Genomic DNA, 23306 nt, shown 5'->3' on the forward strand with positions numbered 1-23306 from the left:
AAAAGGGTAAGGGAGGTGGTGAAGTGCAGATTGCACATTAGATTGCTGTACCCTGCTGCTTTTTGCAGTCAAATGTCTTAGAGCTGAGAATGACGGTGTTACATCAGGAATATCGGTCAAGACAATATTTCCTGGCAATTGTTTGAGAAAAGCTTTTCTCACAGCTAATTGCTCCCAGGAGGCTACATTTTCTCTGTTTTTAGAAGGAGAGTGATTAAGAAAAGGTTTTTAAACCTCTGCACCCTGCCATGGGACAAAGAACTGGGGGTGTGGGGGGGCATAACAGCTGTAATAGTCTATTAAATGATTTTGTTCTGTTCTCTTGATGGGGCGGTGGGTGGAATCATCAGTTTGGGTGAGATAAATGCAGAAAAAGCAAGAATTTTACAGGAAAAAGCGACTCCCAACTAGCAGAGTGCCATAGTGCCACCTAGTGGCAGTGGTGCCAGGAGAGCCGCCAAAACCTGCCACCGCAAGCTCACTCTCAGCTTTGGGAATGAGGGTGTCTGGGCCAAATCTGAGTGGCACTGTGACCCTGGGCACCAGGTCACCGCGTCCAGACTGGGGAGCTAGGCCCAGCCACACTGCTGCTGCTGCAGGGCAAGCACAGGGTGGGCTCGCTCTCCAAGAACCCCTCCCCAGTTGTATGTTTGCCTAGGGCCCTGTGACCCCCATCTAGAACCTTGGTCAGGACCCACCGTTTGGGAAATGCTGCTTTAACCCACACTCTGCTGTGCATGGGCCGTTCTGCCACCTACCTCGGAGAGCACGGAGCGCTGACCCTGTGTGAGCATTGCCAGCTTCCCTGGCTGCCAAAATACAGGCAAACAATAAGGTGCATGTTGTCAGCTTGGCCACGTTCCATGTCAGCAGGTCCGGGCAGGGAGAATTGGAAAAGAAAGGTGAAAAAAGGGGAAGGGGGCATGAAAGCAAAGGCCTAAGGCATCAACACTTTTTTAATAAAGGTTTAGTGGGAAACCCAAAAGACACCTTCAGCTATTAGAGACCCAGGGACATAACAAACACAGATTAATAAGGTCCAAACAGAAGTCGCTGTCACCAATTTTATTGAAAAATCTGCTGCCCACGGTGATAAACATTGATCTGCAAAAGGATTATCACTATGCAGCGTAATGAAAAATGTTATCAGTCCTGCTGAAAAAATTCTGGGGGCAATGCAGCAGAGGGGACACTTCTGCAGAGACTCATAACCAATAAGATCTTGGAAGCAACCAAAATGAAGAGAGAAATTAACTATACAGAAGCCAATTGTTTTTCCTGCGCACCATTTTATGACCCAGAGCAATGGGAAGGAAATAAGATAATAATAAATTCCACGTACATAGCACCTTCCATCCAAGGATCTTAATGCATTTTAGTCTCTGTGGTGAATTATTACACTCATTTATAGGTGGAGAAACTGAGACACACAGTGGTTTATCCAGGCTCATGCAGTGAGTCAGTTCATAGAGTTGAAGGCCAGAAGGGACAATTAGATCATCTAGTCTGACCTCCTGCATATCACAGACAATTAACTTTCACTCATTTACACCTGTGCTGTCTAAGCCATTGGTTCTCAACCAGGGGTATGTCAACTCATCTAGATATTTGCCAGACTACATAAAAAGCAGTAGCGAAATCAGTGCAAACTAAAATTTCATATAGACAATAACTTTATACTGCTCTATATACTATACCCTGACATGTAAGTACAATATTTATATTCCAGTTGGCCTTTTTTATAATTATATGGTAAAAATGAGAAAGGGAGCATTTTTTCAGTAACACGGTGCTGTGACACTTCTGTATTTTTCTATCTGATTGTGTAAGCCAACAGTTTTAAAGTGAGGTGAAACTTCGGGGGGTACGCAAGACAAATCAGACTCCTGAAAGGGGTACAGTAGTCTGGAAAGGTTGAGAGCCACTGGTCTAAGCCCAGAAACTTGTCCTTGACAGAAACATATATTTTTTCAATCTTAATTCGAAGGCATAAAGAGAATCCGCCACTTCTAGTGGTTAGTCACCTGTGAAGGTACTTATACATTGTAATCAAGTCACCTTGATTTTTTTTTTTTTGATAAACTAAACAGATTGAGCTCATTAAGTGTCTCACTATGAGACATTTTCTCCAGCCTTCGAATCAGTTTTGTGGCTCTTCTCTGCATCCTCTCCAATTTCAAGATCCTTTTAAAGATGTAGACAGAAGAACTGTACTCAGTATTCTATTATTGGTCTCATTGGTGCCATATATAGAGGTAAAATCACCTCAATCCTCCTCCTCGCTACTTCCCTGTTTATACAGCCAAGGATCACATTAGCCCTTCTTGTCACAGCAGGAGCTCGTGTTGAATTGTTTGTCTTTTATGACACCTAACTCCCTTTCAGAGTCACTTCTTTCCAGGGTACAGTCCCCCATTCTGTAGGTCTGGCTTGCATTCTTTGTTCCTAGATGTGTAACATTGCATTTGGCTATATTAAACTGCATGTTGTTTGAATGGGCCCAGCTGACCAAGCGGTCCAGATCACTCTCTATAACTGCCCTGTCCTCACCATGATATACAATGTGGCCAATCTTTGTGTCATCCACCAATTTTATCAGCAATGATTTTATATTTATTTCCAGATCATCGTTGAACATGTTGAATAGTGTCAGACCAAGCGCCGATCCCGGTGGAACCCCACGAGAAACACCCCGTTTGACGTTGATTCTCCATTGACAACTACTTTTGAGATCGGTAAGTGAGCCAGTTCTCAATCCATTTAACCGGGGCTGGGTTTATATTGTATAGTGCTAATTCTGTGATCAGAAAGGCTGAGCTAGGAATAGAACCCAGGACCCAGAAACCCCTGCCCTAACCAATAAGCCCGCTGGGATCAAAAATAAGATTTGGAGGGCTGCATTATTTTTGCGGAAGTGTTGCCTAGTGGTGAGGGCAGGTCAATGGGTGTGCGGATTTCTGCAATCCAGTGCCAGGCTCTGCCGCTGACTTACTATGTTGCTTTGAGAGTTGGGTGCCTAGCTCCTATTTGTGCCTTTGAAAATCTCCACCTAAACTCTGTGTCCCCCTTACCTGTCTGTATAATGGGTACCCCACTTTACAGGGATGCTGTGAAGCCTAATAAATAAAGCTTTATAGACTCGTTTGTGTTCCTGTGGGATGAAAGGTGCTATTAAGCTGCAAAATACTGTTAGATGTTTTTGAAAGCACACTGGTTATAAAATTTATGTACACTGTTGCAATTGTAAGGTTGCTTATAAACTGTTCTCCACTGTATTATTGAAGTTTTACACCAGGGTAATTGTGATTTTATTGCATCTCACAGTGTTTGATGTTTAACAGAAAGTCCCAGCTTCTGGGGACAAGAGATTCAGGGAGAATCTCAGCTTCTATTATTATTATTTTTTAAACAAGATTCTGGCCATCATCTTTGTGGAAAAAATCATGGCACTGTGAATTGAGTGCCCCCTACACACTCAACAAAAAGAACCCGGCGTTTTATTATTTTAAAAAGTCTTGTGATTTTTAAGCCAACCTCATGATTCATTGGGGCCTGATGATTTTGGAACACAGGGAGTTGGCATCACCCTGGCCTCACTCCCCACTGAAATCCACAAGTTTCATCAGTATAAAACTGGAGCAACAGAGGAGAAGCAGGCCTTAGAGGGTTAACACCTAATTTATAGAAATGGTAGCCATCAAACAATGGCCCCATTCACTATATAATCACATTGTCCTCACCCTTACCTGCACCCTTCCTGTGTTACTGTCCCATCTTCCTGTTCCTGAAGCCAACAGAACATCGCATGGGTGCAGCCATGCAGAACAAGCTACAGGCTCAGGGCCTGCAGCTGTAAGCTCCTGGGGACAGGGAGTTCATGTCAATCTGCTCTTTAGAGGGCCATCCACAGCTGTAGTGGGACATAAGTTTAAAAAAAAAAATCTACCAGGGTTGAAGGCCAGTAGTTCACATACCTGGCAAACAAATAAAAGCTGGTTGTTGGTTCTGGCAACTGAATTGTGATGTGTGTGTGTGTGTGTGGGGGGGTGGGGGGGGTGTTAAGCTGATAATACTGCAGAAACAGAGAAAAGCAAATGAAATGTGAATCAGCTGCTGACCCCTACTGGTTATGTAAATTGAATATATCGCTTGTCTCCACAGCAGGGACGTAGATACAAAACACTGGCTTTGTATTGCCTAGCAGAGACCCAAACTGAGGGCAATCAGCAAACAGGAACAGAGAAGGCAGCCGGGAATTGGGGGGGAAGAGAGCTGCTTTTCTTTATTCTATACAAAGATTTCTATCACCTCGGTTTAGGCGTTCAGAATGCTGATAGCAATAGTTTACAGGAATAAACAATGAGACCGCCCCAGGTGGTGAAGGTAAATTTGAGTCTGAAAGGAGTGCTGTACCTACCCATGATGAGCTACCACCACAAGTTGAGTAGTCAATTAAACATGTTAGAGGAAAGTTCAATAGGTAGCAGCTTTCATCGAGAGAACGGTTGCTCATGATTCCCTTTCCTCCACTTCTAGATTTAAACTGGCCACTGCATTAGAATTAGTGGATCTGTACTATAATTCTGTAGACTTACACACCACAGATGAAAAGCAGTCTTCCCAAGGGAACAGTATAAAATACAGCAAAAGCTGTAAACCACCCAGTGCTGGAGCTCCAGCAAACAACTTGACTTTCACACAAGCAAATGTCATCTTTTAAAACAGTTCTCCCCCCTCCCCCATCTCTTTTGTTTTCTGCTAATGAATTTAGTGCTTGTGGTTAATGCCCCAGCAAATGTGCCTCAGGAGTCGTGCAGAGAACCCTCCTCCAGACCTGAGAGGGGAGGTAAGTTTCCTCCCCAACTGCCAAGAGCGGGTGTCACTGTGGCGGAAGTTTTTTGGAAGTTCACAGCTACCAACTAAAAAATTAGACCAGTGCCACCAGCTCACTTCACGCTGGCCCCTGAACAGGGCCTGAGAGCTAAGACCTCGCAGGTACTAGCAGTTTACTTTGGATTTAAACCAGCTACTGTATCCCATACCAACCCCCAACCTCCTTCATATTTCACCACTTTGGCACACGCACCACCCAGCACCTCCGCTCCTCACCAGTTTCACATGTACACATGGGGAAAGAGGAGCTGCCGTGTTCAATTGTTTTCCTTTAAGAACCGTTTGACACCTTTCGTGAACAATAATGTACTATCCTTTCAGTCTCCACACCCTATCAAAAAACGCTGCCACTAGGGAAACCTGGGCCCGCCTGCTACTTGAACTGTAGCCCTCTGCTAGTGGCAGTAAGGGAGAATCGACATTAGTTGTTTGGGATTAAGCCATAGCACTAGTTCTCAGCTCTATTTTGGCAGCACTCCTGCCCCCTTGCAATCGATTGGTAAGCAAGAGTTTGGTTTTGTTTTGCCAGAAAAGCAGCTTTTTGGGTTCATGAAAATATAGATGAACCCAATAGGCAGGGGGCTGAAGAGCCAAAACTACACCCCCTCAGAATTAAACTCTGCACTGACCCCAGTAAGGGTGGTCCATGGGATTGCCCTCACCTCTGCAAATCCATCCTGTGGGACACCTGCAGCACTGGCACAAATTTGTGTCAGGGTGTAAAATTGTGTTGCACTGTACAGCACCACAAGAGGCTTTTAAAGAAAGGATTTTTGCAATGTAAGTCACTACATTACACACACGCATGTACATGAGTGCCCTCTGCTGCTTAGACTCAGCCCTGCTCAAGCCTGTGTTTGTAGTTAGCTGGAATATAATATAAGCCAGCATTTCACACCCGGGGGTGTGTGGTGGGCACAGCACACTTGGAGCGGGCAAAGTTACGTGAGCTCAGTGCTGCTCCCTGCCTCTATACTCCACGTGTGAAAGCCACCTGTGTTCTTCCTGCACCTTTGGTGGCTCTAGGGCAGGTTCACAAGCTCCAGCAATGTGCTACTGGCTTCAGTACTCAACTCCGCAGTGAGAGCACGTGTGGGCTGACTTCTAGGGCCACCTCCAACCTGAGCGGCATGTAGCCATTTTATGGGCCTGGAAAATACACAAAACCCACAAGCCAAGGAAAAGGACAAAACCAGTAAGGACACCAAGTCAAGAGGAGCAATAGATAACAGAGGCAGAAAAGAGGAAGACAAGACACTGTAAAAGGGACAGTAGCAACTGTGATGGGGCTGCTGGGGAGCACCCATCTACCAATCAATTGCAAGGGGGCTGGAGCTCTGCCAGAGTAGAGCTGAGAACTAGTGCTATGGCTTAATCCCAAACAGCTAACATCGATTTTCCCTTATTTCCAGTAGCAGAGACCTACAGTTCAGGTAGCAGGTGGGCCCAGGTTTCCTTATTGGTAGTGGTTTTTGGCCAGGGTGGGGAGATTGAAAGGATAATACCTTATTGTTCATGAAAGGTGCCAGACAATTATTAAAGGAAAACAATTGCCTTTAAAATCTGTGACCAAAAAAATCAATCCCGTAGAGCAGAGAAGGAAGTGGGAAATACAGGATTTGCTTCTTAAGTACAGTGGGTAAAATCTTCACCAGTGCCTAAGTCCCATGGAAAGTCAATGGTACCAAGCTGCTTTTGAGAATGTTACTTCCCCCTTATCTAGCCCCTGTGAGATGGAGGAGGGCACACCACTCACAGAGTGGTAGTTCTGGAATTGTCTTTAGTATGTAGCTGCGGTGACTGAAAGAAGCCAGCTCTTCTCTGGGGCTCACCACACTCCTCTCTTCTGACATAGCAAATTCTGCCCCCTGAGAGAGGTGTTATGATTGCTGTTCTGGCAGCAGAAGTCCAGCTCTTTTTAGAAGGCTAGGCTGACTTGGTGCAACTGCCAGAAACTTTTTTCTAAAGTGATATTGTTACTTGGCTCAGAACCTGGACTTACAGGGTACAGACAGAACACTAGGCCAGTCCCTGCAAAACAACTACATTTGTTCTTGCAGGGGAAGACTCTCCAGTCAACGCTGACCCAAGTCTCCTGGGGAAAGCTATGCCCCATTAAAAAAAACTTGCTACCAGTCTGCAAGCGTGGCTGCCATGACCACTGGGTTGAAAGGGCCAAAGGTAAGTTGGGCAGGTCTAAGGAAATGTAAAAAATTGGAAACTAACCCAAGACCCTACTGTGGTGAAACCTTTGGGGGGGGGGGGGGGGGGGAAAACAAAAAAAAAACCCTTTCTCCAGCTCAATGATGTAGGTGACCAGAGCTGACTAGCATGTGCCTTCACTGACTGAATATACTTAGTCACCTCTTCATAGAGTCCCTTGAAATTGAAATATGGTTAATTCCTGTTATATTGGTCATTTAAGGCCACTGAATATTACAGGGCCCTTTTGACACTAGTCAACACAACAGAGCCCCTCCTGGAGTGTGCAACTCGGGCCTCGCAAAAGGAGTCTTCCTGGTGCTTAAGTAGTTTACTCATTACGTTGGAGAAGGCTGGCCTGTTACACGGAGGGGCCGAGGACTCTTTAGTTTCCCCAAATTATTATGGGTAGGGATGTAGCATTCTTCCAGCCCTCGGATTGGAAGACAAGTGTCAGAAATTTAGCATATCTGATTAGTTAGTCCTGGATTCGGCCCTCTTACTTAGGAACCATATTGATGAGAAGCTGGGAGCATGTGATTCTTCCTCCCCAGAGGACACCACCCTTTTCCTAACTACAATCATAATGTGGTTTGGCAAGTTTGATATTGGAGATGACAGAGGCCTTCTACAAAGGAACAGAACACTTAAAACAAGTTCTCTCCTTGGCCAGTGTTTAAGGTTAAAAGTTAAAAGCAATTTTTAGATGACCTTCTGAAACCCCGATAAACTGTTTCAAAATCTAAAGTAATACCATATGGACACACAAGCACAGATAAATCTTTATTGCCTTAATTTTGATTTTCAAAAATGAGCATTGGGTATTTAATATGTAGTAGCTTTATGTCTTTATATGTACAACATTACAACTGCATATTAGTATTAAATGAAGATAGTGATACTTTGATAACTCAGTGTATTTATAAAATGATTTTTTTTTTTTTTATCAAAATACACTTTTCACTAGGATAATAAATAAAATCCAGCCAAACCCACCTACACAAAGTTAAAATTAACTCTGGTAGATTTCAGTGTGGTACATCCTTCTTTAACTACTATATTTGCCCCTTTTATCCCATCACTGATGCTCATCTTCTGGGCTAAGAAAACACTTATTTTCCCTCACTGTGGTGCGATTTCTCATTCCACATCATCTTCAGCCAAGCATTGTGCATTTACAATTCTCTGTAAAAAAAAACAAAAAACAAAAAAACAAACAAAAAAACACTTAATTATAAAACTGACTAAGAAACTGATGATTGAAAATACATAAACAAAAAGTTTGGCATACATTTGACAAGGATTTTTGGAGATAATAACTGGAAAATCAAAGTACTGTGCAATATCTGATAAAGTCAATGTCATATAAATCACATCTCTTATTAGTGATTCAGTAATCACTTGTGTGTACTGTCACTGTTCTCTAATGAAACAGTGACTGCTGTTCCCGATCATTGAGACAGTCTATCTCCCATGTTTATGCCACTTTTCATCCCAACTGCTTTAGGAATTACATACATACAGCACTGAAATGCAATCACACATGGGCTGGAAGGTGGCAACCAACTAGCATCCACAACATTGCACAACACAGGGAGAAGGAGAGCTAGTCATCAAGAATACGCAGCCAAACCCTTATTCTTCCAAGGAGCGCCATGGGATTTTTAGCATCCATGTAGAGCAGACAGGACCTCTATTCTTAACACATTATCCAAAAGAACCTGCATGGTTCTCAATCCAAGACGGATATTTTGAAACTAGAGCTACAAGAAGTTTTAGCTACTTAGCCATCCAAGATACAAGAAGTTCAGTTCATATACCAATCATCTTCTAAGTTTAAGAGGGGACAATTTGCTCTCAGTTATATAAACTGAAAAACAAAGGTGTTAAAATTCTTGATCATGACACCTTCTTTTGTGGCCTTCAGGCCTGATGGTCATATTGTAGTTTAGCTCACACAGACTGTATATTATAGCAATATGCACTGCATTTAATTTCTGAGTATTTCCCTTATTAACCTGTATTTTTTAGGGGCTTAAACATGTAGAATCAAAATTCCCTTCAGGATTAAACTTGAAACGCCAGGTTCTATACCTGCAGGGAGTTTGACTAGATCGGACAGTGATTAGGAAGGGTTAAAATGGTAATTAAGATTTATTCCTCTTCTAGGTGTTGGGAGTAGGCACATTTGACACTGCTACTCAAAGTGCAATGTTTAAAATTTATACAGAACTTACGATTTGTGTGAGTTTTGCAGAGTTTACAATGTCCCCAACTCAGTATTGTTCTGACTTGCACGTTATTTAAAAAAGTATGTTCTATTGCAGAGAGCTGTGATAGCCTTCTAATAAGATAAGCAAATATTCCCATTTTTCTGACGCCACAGGATTGTTATGTCACGTGACAAAACATTCAGATGCATTTTCAGCACTGTATTATTAATGATGTATGCGTATTAAAGATGACCAGCAAGTATTCTAGAAAACATTTTAATGTTTAGAAACAGGTCTTCAAAAGACAACTGTCAACTTCAGTTCCAGAGTGATGCACCCAGAGTGCATAATTCTGCAAGGACTTACAGAGATGACCTAGAAAGACTAAAAGCAGTAGTGGCTTCCATTACTTTGATGTGGTGTAGAAATGTTTTGTTTTTTTCCCTCATAATTATTTTATATTACCTAGAATATACATTTAAAACCACACCACAATAAAAGCTCCACCACTTACCTACCACGCTCACCCCCTGCCCCACAGGTATCTGGTAAGAGATGATTTGCTTAATGATTTGGTAAGAGATGATTTGCATCAGAACTGGGGCAGATACTACAGCTTCAGAGTTGCTGATGCACAAAGAAAAGGGGACTCACTCAGTAACTACAGAGTTAACTTTTCCATTTCAACTTTACAATTCATTTTTAATCTATGAACACACAGTACTTTTCTCACACTCATTTTAAAAAAGAGTCAGTGGAAAGGCACATTTAACATCTAAATGATGAATTTTTATCTTCCCAGTGGAACCCGTAAAATATCCACCCTCCATAAAGACCAGATAACCTTGGTGAAGAGTAGCTCCATTATTTCCAATCCCGCAAAATGCAGGGGGGGGAGCTTTACATACCTGGCTAATTGTTGGGAGCTTAGTCAGAAGCATCTGGAACACTGGTGGTGGAAGAGTCTGCTGTAGGACTTGTAATAACTGCTGTGGCTGTCCACACACAGCAATGGCATTTGTCAAGTGGTCAACACCCTTTTCATAGTCACCTATGAGACATAAGGTTTCACTTCAAATTTTGTCTTTGGTGCATTATGTTGCATTGTTTGATTTACGCTACCTCTCTACATCTACAAAGTAGACTGCAAATATTAACCCCTCACCACCATGTTGAATCTTTTTAACTAAAAACTATCTTAAATTTTCATTTCTGTTGGCTAATTTCTTTAAAAGTTTAATTCCACTAATTTCTGCTAACCTAAAATATCATCCAACTGTGATTCTTAAGTCTAACTACATATATACTAAATACAGAAAGAAATTTGTCAAGAATTTTCAACATAGTTTTTAGACATATCTATCATTTCACTGCTTCCATTAAGTGAAAGGGGTTTGTTTAACAGGGGGTTCATATCCTAATGATATTATCCCAGAGGAAGCTTCATTTATTGATGCAAAGAGGAACTGAACTGCTACATTTCCCACAGGGAAGCACTGAAAATCAGTTTCAGAATTATTGTATTTTAAAGTAACATTTTGTCTGATGTAAATTGAAAAATATGTACCTTTTAAAAGTAACAATTTGAAAACTAGTTTCTCAAGGGAAGCAGATTCTTCCATTGTTGTTATGCATCAAAATGGTAGCCTCTTATGTGATAATTATTTATTTTATATTATATTAGGTGAGAAGTTTAGTGACTGTTTATTTGAAATATTCAATATTGTGTGGGAAAGTGTTTATTCCCCATATTTTTCATTTCTCCCCAAAGAAAAGACTGCAAGTCTAGTTTAACTTGTACATAGATGCAGGATAGATGGGAGATGTGTCAAGAGAACTCCATGAGAAATTACAAAAGGTGACTGTAGAAGAGAATATTAAAATGGCACTTTGACCTACATCTGTTAAAACAATCTTTGCAGAATTTAAAAATATGGCATATTAAAGCTCTGCAAAACATTTTGTTAATGCTTCTATGTCAGGCCACAACACTCTTCTCCCTGCCAGACTGGAGAAGAATTCCTTTTATAGCTTCGCATCTTAGAGACTTTTGCAACAACCACCTTGTGCTAGTAATTCCTCGCCAAGCTGTATCTCTTCAAGGAAGAACTTCTGTACAGCTTCAGCATCTTTTAAATCAGGTAACTGTAATACAATAAACAACAACAAATTGGCAAGGTCTCAAAAAGCATCAATTAATACATAAAACACAAAAGAGCTGCAACTTAAAACAAAATTGAATAGCTACACATTTGTAGAGGAAAACTGCAAAAATGGGTTTAAAAAGCAGTATCTTAGAATAGCCTGTAAATTAGAGATTTAGATCAGAGGTGGGCAAACTATGGTCCAACGGACCCTCCTGCCAGGCCCCTGAGCTCCTAGCCCGGGGGGCTAGTCCCCGGCCCTCCCCTGTTGTTCCCCCTCCTCCGCAGCCTCAGTGCGCTGCGCTGCCATTGCAATGCTCTGGGCGGCCGGGCAGTGCAGTTGCAGAGCTGCGGCCTGACCCAGTGCTCTGGGCGGCATGGCTGCAGTGCCACCAGCCACCAGTGCTCCAGGCAGTGCGGTAAGGGGGCAGGGGGGTTTTGGGGGGGGGAGGGGAAAGATGGTCAGGGCAGGGGTGTGGCTAGGGGTTGGGGCAGTCAGAGGGTGGGGAAAGGGGGGTTGGGTGGGGCAGGGGTCCCGGAGGGGGGGCAGTCAGGAAGGAGAGGGAGGTTTGGATGGGGCGGCGGGGGGCAATCAGGGGCAGGGGTTCTGGGGTGGTCAGGGGACAGGGAGACGGGATGGCTGGATGGGGCAGGAGTCCCAGGGAGGCAGTCAGGAATTAGAGGAGGGGTTGGATGGGGTGGTGGATGGTAGGAGTCCCGGGGGAGCTGTCAGGGGGCAAGAAGTGGTGGGGTCAGATTGGAGCCGGGGGCTGGGCCACGCCTAGCTGTTGGGGGGCGGGGGGAAGGAGACAGCCTCCCCTAATCAGCCCTCCATACAATTTTGGAAACCCAATGTGGCCCTCAGGCAAAAAAGTTTGCCCACCCCTGATTTAGATGAATGTTTCTAAAGATCAGGCATGAATGACTTCAGTACATCACTGCATTTACAGATACACTCTATCTCAGTAAGTCTAATAATGTTGTGGGCAAGACAAATTATTTTCCACATTGCTCATTAGGGGACTCACTAACAGTAAGTAAAGATGTTATCAAATCCAAAACTTCAGCTAGAAACTTAACACTTCAGGTATTCAGAATGCACCTGACTGATCTGGTAACCTTTAAACCCTCAAATTCCGAAACAGATAATCCTCTGAGGAGCTGAGCCCCCTCTGTTCGCACTGAGCTCAGAGAACTGGAAGAGCACAGTATCGCTCAGTATTGGCCCCTCATCTGTTACGCATAAGAGAACACAGCCCCCACAGAAGGTTATTTATGGAAGCCAAAACAACAAACAAATAAAAAAAAACCCACAACCCAACCAGTGCATATTGCAAGAGGGTTGTTAGCATTGGAAACAAGGACACAGCACCCTTTGAACAGATCCTGCTTACAATTAATCCTGATATAAACTAGACATTTTTCAAAACAGGACAACAGAAATGAACACAATATTACCTTGGAAAGCCCTGCTCTCTCTTTGGCAAGCTTCTGTTTCTTCCTTCCTGTAGATGAAAATATCATAGGTTTAATTTATAATGATAAAATAATCTTCTGTTTTTATTTTAAAACAGTGAATGGTCCAAAGTTCTTTTCAAAATAAGGAACTGATAATTACATGTACTAAACACTCATGGATGAAGGCTGAAGGATGCAACCCACAGCAGCATATCAATGAACCTACTACACAGGTGGCAACTGAAAAATCCTTTAGCAAAGGAAATTGCTACATTTTTAGGATGAATTATATTCTGTGCAGTTCTTTCTCTTTGGAGACCATCATGTTTTAACGGCCATCCATCCCCTACCCCAATCAGAGGCATTACGGAAAGCACTGGACATACAGTCTCAGGAAGGATGGGTTCTTCTCCCTCTGACTGTGCTATGTACTACAGAAACTGTACTGTTGGTAACTCCTGTTCCATGCATGCCTGGCCAAAGAAGAGAGAAGGGAGCAAAGAATGAGTAGCACAGGATTACTACGTTAGGGGCTCAGGATTCCTTTACATATGCCTTGCCTTCATGAGCAGCAGAACAGTTTGGTCTTCAAATCAAGTCAGCCTAACCTTGAGTCAAGTTACCTCAGTGAACAGCCATTTAAATATCCTTTTGGGCACTCTGCATCTCAGGTAGCTTATGGGCTGAAGAGGGCCCACTGGAGAAACATCACTAGCCACAAGCCCTCTCTAACAGATAAGAGTTAAGGGTAGGCTCAAGTGAGCAGAAGACAACAAAATCCCAAAATAATGTTAAAGTGAACAGAATCTGAGCAACTAAAAAACGGTTGGGAAAGAAGTGACATTTATACAATCATCAGGTAGCATAGGAATACAGAAGTCGATTTAGGGCTTGTCTGCACTAGAAAGTTGTACCCCTATATCAGTATGGCACAGACAGTTCAAAATAGCACAACTCCTGTTGTGGTCAATGCAGTTAGGGGTATAAATGTGCTTTATATTAGTATAGCAATTTCTGTGTGGGAAGAACAACAACTTTCATTGTGTTCCCACCCTTAACTGAAACAGTTATGCTGAAAAAAGTTTTTACAAGTGGAGACCAGGCCTTAATAAGTGTATTAGATCACTGGACAGTGAACAATTAGAGGTTGGCAAAAAATTGCTGATCATATGGGACATTAGAATACATGTAAGCAATTCCTCTAATGGCCAAAAGGATGTTTGGAATGGTAGATGGTCCACACTATGAAAACATCTGCAAACCCTTGCACCAGTTGACAATTTAACGTATGAAAAACTGGAGATCTACAATTAACATTGTTCATGGAAGACATTTATAAATTTCAACTTCTATCAAAATGACACCTGCAATACTATCCTGATCCCTAAATTTCCATAACACATTTTAGACTACTATGCAATATTGCAGATGGAGAAATACAAGTAGAAAAGATATTTGCAAAGAACATTTTGTCTCTAAATCTACCACTCAAAACAATTTATGCTTGAGAAATTAGTGTTCTCTCTCAGTTAAACTCTCAGTTTCCTTGATTTGCATATGCAAGTTTAGCCTGAGACTTGATTTACGAGGAAAGCAATTTTAAAAGGGAAATGTAAAAGGATCAAGAAAAACATTTAACATCTCTCTACCCTCCACGAAAATACATGCAGCAGCTGAAGTGCATTCAGCAGGAGTACAGCAGCTACTACAAAACAACTATTTCCAGGGCTAACCACTTTGTAAGTTCAGCATTCAGAGATCTGCTCTTAAGGAAGAAAAACTTTGGTTTTAGAATCTCCTGTCAGAACAGGAAAACATCTACATTTTTAAATATCTGTTCATGATTAATCATAAGTAGGGGAGATGCATTTTATTCTAAGCCTGGAGAAGAACAGTCTTTAAAAAAGGAATATGGAGAAGATGCAAAAGGTAACTCTAGGTTGTTATTGTCTGATTATGCCATTTTAAAAAATAAGATTACATTTTGAGCCTACTCTTGGGATGCAGAGATATTTTCCAGTACTTACTGCTCAAATTATACTATACAAGTAGTCCTCAGATAAAAAGCCATTGGGACCTAGAATTGTTCATGTCAGTTCCAAAAGTTAATGCCATCATTTCTTCTAAAAGATTTTGCTTCAAGTTTTAAAAAAAGCAAGCATCGGAGAGCCAAACCAATGTTTTTAAATACATTACACACCCTTGCAGAGGCACTTTGAGGCCTCTGACAGTTTCAGAGCCCCAACCTAGAATGCTCACAGATCTACAGCATAAATTCACTGGTTACAACAATTATAGAGAACCCTAACAAATGATTCTAGAGAATATTTCTGAATTCCTTCCACACCTGTTTGCAGCAGCAATCTTAAATTATTCTTGGCGCAGCAGACAGGAGTATGACTTCAGGCATGATAGCAAGGAGCAAAGTAATTAGAAAATTAGGCCTTGGAAAAAACTAAGAACTCTCCCATGCAAACCTAAATAGAAATGAAAGTTTCCATCCATTCTAAAAAACCAAAATGATATTTTTTACTATATGAAGTTAAGGTTTATAAGAGGGCTTTGGGTTAACATAGAAACCCAAATGCTCATCTTGACCGTCTACTTTCATACAGAGACAAGGTACAGGAAGTAATATCTTTTATTGGACTGACTTCTGCTGGTAAGAGAGACAAGCTTTACACAGTGCTCTTCAAGTGTGGGAAATGTACTCAGAGTCACCGCTAAATACAAGGTAGAATAGATTATTTAGCATAACTAGTCAAAACATTTCAAGGCTACTTAGCTGTGAGACTGAGTACATTTACCAGACCTGAAAGCTCGTCTCTCTCACCAACAGACGTTGATCTAATAAATGACATTACCTCACCCACCTTGTCTCTCCAGTATCCTGGGACCAACATGACTACACAACACTGTATACTTCCATACAGAACTGTTGTTTTGATCAGCATTTGTGACCCAAGAACTGCTGGGTGCCAACTGCCAAAGGGCACTGAGGTATACAGATCCTTGGATTCACCCCCCCCCCCCCCCCAAAAAAAAAATAGACCTCATGTAAGGACCCTAATGAAAGCCTGTCTCACATTAGTCATCGGGGAAGAGGGATAGCTCAGTGGTTTGAGCATTAGCCTGCTAAACCAAGGGTTGTGAGTTCAGCCCTTGAGGGGGCCATTTAGGGATCTGGGCCAAAAATTGGGGATTGATCCTGCTTTGAGCAGGGGGTTGGACTAGATGACCTCCTGAGGTCCCTTCCAACCCTGATATTCTATGATCACAATGTATATATGCTGAAAATTATGTTCTTATAGTTAAAGACGGGCCATTAAAAGGCAGAGTACCTTGAGGCAAACTTCTACAGACAGGAGGTGGGAGACACTTATCTTCCTGGTGGACCATTGTGTATCTTACAATACATCTGAAGAAGTGGTTTTTTTAACCAACGAAAGCTTATGCCCAAATAAATCTGTTAGTCTTTAAGGTGTTACCGGACTCCTTGTTGTTTTTACAATAGAAGTCTGTCAGCATACGGCCTCAAATGATAAAGAAGAGCTTAGACATCAGAAGGAAATTGACAGGAAGAGGTAAACAGCAGGGGATTGGGTGGGGGGGAAGGAGGCGAGTATTTTCAAGTGAACATCAAAGGTCTGGTATATCTGGGGGTGCAGAGACACACTGGCATTCCTTCAATCAGCCATCCTGGCTGAAAACACTGGGAAAAGGACTTGGGGTGAGCTATCCTATAAGAAACAGATGGTCTTGTGAATTAAATTTAGGCTCTAGAAAGCATGTTATGACTTTGTTTTATATGTAACCATTTGTTTCCAATATTCATTCTTACTATTATTTGAATATCTTCTTTGAAAATACATTTATTCTGGTTTTCCCTATAAATAGATCTAAGTGCTGTGTGTTAAGTGGAGCAGTGAATCTTGTTAGCTGATGTGTACTATTCCTTTTGGAGTAGAGAATTAGGCTATATCTGCACTATGCACCTTTTAGCGACACAGCTGTGCTGCTAAAAGGTGAGAAGCGTAGCTGCTGTTTGTCAGCAGGAGCTCTCCCACCAACAAAGCACTGTTCACACCAGTGCTTTTCATCGGCCAAAACTTTTGTCATTCAGGGTGCGTGTGTTTTTTTCACACCCCTGAATGACAAAAAAGTTTCTTCGTTCAGGTTCCAGTGTAGAAAAAGCCTTAGAGAGTTCTGAGAGTGTTCAGGGGAACAGGGTCTGGACACTCTAGGGATGCTTGGAGGTTGGTGTGTGCCTATTGCTAACCTGTACAGAGAGAGCAAGGCATGTTTGCATATTCAGAAGCTGGTGGAACTGGGGAGCTGATCCACAGCAGGCACACCGCAAGACTCTCTCACACTAAGGACAGGTGGTACCAAAGTACATCACAGCATCCAAGAACCATTTCCTAAAATATAGCTTCAGGGAATAATGCTCCAAATGCTTACAGCATAAAATTAGTGAAGTAACCCTGGAAATGAAAGCGTAGACAACATTTCTATGCCAACCAATACTTGGGACAAGAAACACTGAAGTCAAGTAAACAGCAAATTTACCTATATTATAGTCTCACTTCAGTAATTGAACAGAGAATAGATCTGACACTGCAGCTTCCAACAGAAATTAATCTAAGCAAGATCAAGAGACTATCACTTTCAAATACTGCATGAGAGTTCAGTGTGTCAGTCACTTTCAGAATCCATGGGCAGTAATGCATTTTTTTTACAGGAATCTGGCCTATTTATTTTTGCTGTGGCCTTTGATTCCCAGATAGTTTCCTTAATACATGCCAGAAAACAGAATAAGATATAACAGTATAACTGTGTTGGCCAATGAAGTCTTGGTGTCCTGTCCCCCTCACCACTCAGTATTCGACTATTCATTGCCGTGTATATCCCTATGATAGACAATCCACTTGTGTGTGGTGCTTCCAGACAGATACATTTCATCAATGTCTAGTATCATGGAAACCTAAAAAGGTTATATTTGTTATCTTTGGATTGCACTAATTGTTAAGATCTAATGCCTAAGTTGTGTCTAATGTCTACACGAAGTAGTCATGAAATTCTCCTTCTGCTTCTCTACTACTAGCACAGTTCCACATGGTGGGAGCATCAATGCAGACCAGCTACTGCATTTTGACCACTATTTTGTCTAACTGTTCTCAGAGCAGGCCTAGTCAACAGTGGTAAAGACAACACTGATCTGTGTACACCAGGGGTCTCCAAACTATGGCCCACGGGCCGGATCTGGCCCAGGGCTTCCATTTATCCGGCCCTCCAACCAACAGGGGAGAAGCGAACAGCTGAGTAGGCAGTCGAGCAGGCAGGGGGAGGGGCTGCCGGCAGCAGCTCGGGTGGGTGGGTGGGGGTAGCTCAGCTGAGCTGTGCAGAGGGGTGAATGCCCTTAGGAGTCAGTGTCCCCCCAAAAGGGGAGCCAACTTAGGGGAGAGTTGCTGCTGCAGCCGAGCAGGCACAGACCCCTGCCTTAGAGTAATAATACAAGCCAGATGCTTAATTACATCTCCAATAAATGGAGTAAAGAAGATGGAAATTAACAATTTCATAATGGTTAAATTTAGCTACAGCACTAATAGAATTAAACAGTCCCAACCAACAATGGGAACCTGGAGCTTCTCTTACCAAAGTACAGCCAAACTTTCAAACCTTTGTCATTTTCTTCAGCAGAGCAGGCATGCCTAGCAGGCACAGGGAGAAGGGAGCAGGCACACGGCAGAGCAGACCCAAAAGGGGGAGCCAACTTACAGTACCTGCATCGATTAACCTTTATACCTGATTTAGAATTTAATGCAACACTGACACAGTAGGGTTGTTTTTTTAACGATTTTGCATATATTTAATTTCTTTCACAGTTGCTTCGGCCCGTGAAGCCCCTTCAAAAATCTAATATGGCCCTCGTCTCATAAAGTTTGGAGACCCCTGGTCTACACCAACACACTCTGTTACTAGCACCTGTTGAGCTGTCCTGGTACTAGAGAAACAGTGGAAGCCACAATGGAGAATTTCAGAAAAACCTCCTTATCAATAAGGCCTTACAGTCAAGAGCCACAGTCACATCAATATATGCAAAGAACCAGAAGAGGTTCTGTATTCTGACGCACTTCACATTACATTGTAATTGAAGATGCAGATGGGTCAAATGCAATGGAAGTTATCAGTCTTTTTACACAGGATTAATAATTTACTCTTATGTAGACAAGTTTCAATAGAGGATCTCAAGGAACTTTAAGACAGATGATCTAATAAAATGAAATCTCTATGATGAGTTTAAATTTGTCTTGAAAGCTCCATTAAAGACACTTGTCAAGTCACTAGCAGCTTCATTACTCGAGCATCCAGCTGGTATTTTTAGTAGTCAATATTTCTGCAAGGACACTTTGCAACATCCAACCTCATTTCTGCCAACTGCTTTTTTAAGAATAGCTGACAAGGTCATGATTAGTACAGAACTGGATTTATTTCAAAGTCAACTTTCCCCATTACAATCAGAAAACAGTGGGGGTTTTAATCCGAATCCAACAATGAATAATTTCTATGACAGATTAAAAAAATATGCAAACAGTATTTTTTATGGTCCCACAAATCAGAGCGGGGGCTGAGGATGCAGCAATAGTACAGCAGATAAATGAATGTACAACTGTGTTGCTACAGCATGAAACTCTACATTTTTAAAAATATCAGGTAAATATCCAGTTTTCAATATTTCTGGCTGTTGACCTTTCAGTCAACGGTAGTTTGGAACTAATGACACATCTGAACTATAAATTTACATTGGCATAACTGAAAAATCCACAATCCTGAGTGATGCAGTTAAACTGACCTAACTCTGGGTGTAGAGAGCGGAGGGAGAAGCTCTTCCTTCGGCCTCTTAGTGTCTCCACTGAAGTGCTACAGCGGCGTTTTCAGTGTAGACCTGCCCTTAGTAATACCAAAATGATGGCAGATGGGATAATCAGGCCCAAACTCTCTCATCAATGATACAGTAGCTATCTGGCACTTGCCAATATGAACAAATATATATAACATCTCAGTACATCAGAAAGATGACCATACATAGTACAAGTATACTTGGAAATAGACCAAGTTATTTTAGAAGTAAACATTAAACTTAAAAACACTCAAACAATTCATTAAGTTATAAGATTGAAAATTGGGAATAAAAGAAATGAGTACAAAGCCAGATGTGCAGAAGTGCACTATTGTAGCAATATTACAGATGGTTCTTGCACAGAGAAACCAAGTTACCTGCCCATACACTGCATAGATACAGCTTAATACATGCTGCTTATCTGGCTTGTTGTCTGTGAAAGCTTGCCTATGAAATCAAGGAAAGCATGCTTTTGCCTGTAAATTAGTGTTTTATAAACTACATGTGACAATCCAGGCAGGGCTACTTATTGATTATGATAGTCCATATATAAGAGTGTTAAATCTTTAAGGATATTTTAAAATCCAAGGTTTAGGTTGTTGAGTACTCATGACTACTTTGACAGAAGAATGTAAATTATACCTATTTTTAGCATAGCAAGATATGGCTGTACTCCTCTCTGGCAAAAAATTCTCTTCAGTTTAGGAATTCTACATATTCAAGATTCTGTGCAGGGATTCTCTGACTCTTGACTGGCATACAAAGGTATCAGATCTGAGGAGTGGTTTATAAGTAATTTCCAGAACTCAAATTTACAGAAAACTACTCTCTTTCCTTTAAAAGCATAACTCAATTACATTAGAGCATTTGATCTACTGTAGAAGATGTGAAATAACAAAGAGCCACAGGAAATTAGCTCCGCATTTTGGATAGATCTTCAGTTTTTTCTTGCATTCATTCTTATTCTGGAAGCTATGGCAATAAAGCTACCAGAGGGGTTTGAGAATGCAGTAGGTAACAGCAAAATGAGCAGGCTCAGAGCCCTTGGGTGTCACTACTTTCCTCACTCAGCAATTTCTCAAATCAAATTGTATGGTTTTATCCCCTTACCTCACGAAAGCATTGAAACTGCAGGCAGATAACGCTATATTACAGACACGCTCACATATTCAGCCAAATTTGAAAAAAGGAGGTGCTGTGTCAAAGGCAAGATTCCAATTCGAGGATTTAAATTTATTTAACAAATAACTTATGCAAACCACAGAAATATAGTCAGATAAAAATCATAGAATATCAGAGTTGGAAGGGACCTCAGAAGGTCATCTAGTCCAAGCCCCTGCTCAAAGCAGGACCAATCCCCAATTTTTGGCCCAGATCCCTAAATGGCCCCCTCAAGGATTGAACTCACAACCCTGGGTTTAGCAGGCCAATGCTCAAACCACTGAACTATCTCGCCCCCTGGATTCTCTGGTGCTAAAAAAAATTAACCATTCAGATCCAGCTAAACTTAGAGAAAAGGATAAAGCAACTCCCCATCTCTTTCACACAAATCACCGTGCACCTCAGGCAAACAGAAAAGTAACTATGAGCAACGGCAACTTCCCCAGCCTATTCTTTTTGGTCCTCCCCCAGGAGTGAGACACCCCTGCACCGGTTTTGCATCTGAAAGCTTCCCACCCTAACATTTTACGAGTTGCTTGGCCTACTTTGTTGTGCACATCTAGTAACCAAGGAAACAGGGTCCCACGCAGGGAGGTCTCAAGGAAAGCGGCGTGGATGGAGAAAAGACAGTCAATCTGGGACAAGACGCAGCTCCTCACCCACTCCAGCAATGTACGGCACGCAGGACCTTCAGACAGCCTAGAACGAGTTCTGGGCAAATCGACCAACTCACACGTGCTGGGGGGAGAGTCAGCTTCCACGGGGATGCGAAGAGGCAGCGCAGCAGGCCCGGTGCAATGCATCAGAGCCCAGCTAGGGCCGCGGGGAGGAGACAGAGGCAGGGAGGGAGCCCCGCAGTGCGGGATGGGTGCGGAGCTGAGACTTTCCACGGGGAGGGTGGACCCGACAGCAGAAACAACGTGTGTCCCCGTGTCCGTCCCCCTCCCTTGGGGAACTCCGGCACGCGCATGGGGCGGAATCGCCAGCGCGAGGACAGGTGAGGCGGTGGGGCCGGTTGGGAGGGCGCGCGCGAGGCCTATAGGGCGACAGGGGGTGGGATCCCGGACACTCACGCTCCCGCAGCCGGTTCTTGAAATTGGGGTCGCTCCGCCTCTTGCGGTCGAAGTAAATGCAGTAGCCGATGAAGAGGGCCCCGCAGAGGCCCGCGGCGATGGCGCTGGTTTTACCCACCATCATCCTGGCTGGCACCGAGGGAAGGGCCCCGCTGCGCCAACCCCCGAAGCCGGGCTCTGCTCTGCCTTACGCGGTACCGCACGCTACCCAGCCACCACCTTGAAGCGGGCGAAGAGAGAAAAGGCCCTCGCTTCCGGGTGAGACGTCATCGACCCGCGCCAGGGATAGCTGTCTGTCTACGTGCCTGAACGAAACTCCCTGACTGCGCATGCGTGAGAAGCTCGCTGCAGTTTTCACCGCCGCGCTCGTTCCCCTGCCTTCTCGCTGCGCATGTGCGAACGATGGCGCGCGTGCCGGAGCCTGGGTTCGGTCGGGGCTGGGAGAAGCTGCTGCTCCCGCGCGTGCCCAGGCGGCCGCTCCAGCGTAGAGCGGCCCGGCCAGTGACCCCCGGGCAGGGCGCGTGCAGCCCTGGGCTCCCCGGCTGCGGGCGGGCGGGCCAGGAGCCCTGCCTCCCCGTCTCCGGTCACGCACTAAGAGGCGTTTCGCAGCGAGGAGCGGGAGCGTCGCCTGTCCCAGCGAAATCCCCCTTCCCCCTTGGGGCTTAGATGCCGCGCTGCCAGGCACCTGCAAGCCTGCCCGGCTCCGGCAGGGCTGAGCAGCCCACCCTGCGCCTCGGCCGCCTCCAGCGGGTGTTCGTTTGCTGCAGATCTGGGAGAGAGGCATGGGCCAGGGCTGGAGCCCAGGGTACCGGGTGCTGCACAAACACACCAGAGACAGCCCCTACCTCGGGGAGTCATGGTCCTCCCCGTGCAAGCTAGGAGACAGCAGGTGGATACTGACAAGACAGGAGCGGAAGGAAGCACTGAGCCAATGGTAGGTAGCAGGCTGGGTCTTGTTCTCAGCTCACCACTGGCCTGGCTTGGCATTTTTTTGTCAGTGTCCCAGGCCCAGCAAAGGAAAGTTTTAAGGCTGGATTAGAAGGAGGCCAATATGCTCACTAACAGCTATTTAGAGGGTGCTCTCAGGTGGGCAGTGGAGGCTATTATAGGCCAGTTCTCTCTAGCATGTAGTTACTGCACACCCATTTCAACAGCCACATAACATTTAGAAAACCAAAATGAAAGCCCCTCGCTAAGGCTGAAGATCTGAAAGTGCTTGATAGGGTGATGGAATTACTTTTTGACCCATGATCTTCTCAGG

The 23306-nt window shown here is 43.5% G+C and overlaps 1 protein-coding gene, 2 long non-coding RNA genes and 1 other non-coding gene across 4 annotated transcripts in view; 1 reads left to right on the forward strand and 3 right to left on the reverse strand.

Annotated features, from left to right (window-relative positions):
- LOC122465316 overlaps window positions 1-4472 on the reverse strand; it is a 23602-nt gene extending 19130 nt beyond the window's left edge. The window contains exon 1 of the long non-coding RNA XR_006290063.1: window positions 3747-4472. This is a non-coding gene — a long non-coding RNA (uncharacterized LOC122465316). The remainder of the gene's footprint in view (window positions 1-3746) is intronic.
- Window positions 1-11871, forward strand: part of LOC114021546 — a 16742-nt gene extending 4871 nt beyond the window's left edge. The window contains exons 2-5 of the long non-coding RNA XR_003566064.3: window positions 2624-2735; window positions 4772-4846; window positions 6954-7074; window positions 11291-11871. This is a non-coding gene — a long non-coding RNA (uncharacterized LOC114021546). The remainder of the gene's footprint in view (window positions 1-2623; window positions 2736-4771; window positions 4847-6953; window positions 7075-11290) is intronic.
- TOMM20 (translocase of outer mitochondrial membrane 20) lies at window positions 7866-22355 on the reverse strand. The gene is made up of 5 exons (XM_007068861.4): window positions 22046-22355; window positions 12911-12957; window positions 11372-11453; window positions 10217-10359; window positions 7866-8280 (listed from the first exon to the last, which is right to left on the reverse strand). The coding sequence occupies exons 1-5, from the start codon at window positions 22167-22169 to the stop codon at window positions 8236-8238; spliced, it is 441 nt and encodes a 146-aa protein (XP_007068923.1). The 5' UTR covers window positions 22170-22355; the 3' UTR covers window positions 7866-8235.
- LOC114021550 lies at window positions 20685-20822 on the reverse strand. Its single transcript, XR_003566066.1, has one exon. It is a non-coding gene; the product is annotated as a small nucleolar RNA SNORA14 (small nucleolar RNA).
- Window positions 22356-23306: the final 951 nt, after the last annotated feature.

The sequence above is a fragment of the Chelonia mydas genome, chromosome 3 (assembly GCF_015237465.2).
Source record: "Chelonia mydas isolate rCheMyd1 chromosome 3, rCheMyd1.pri.v2, whole genome shotgun sequence".
Taxonomy (NCBI): domain Eukaryota; kingdom Metazoa; phylum Chordata; order Testudines; family Cheloniidae; genus Chelonia; species Chelonia mydas.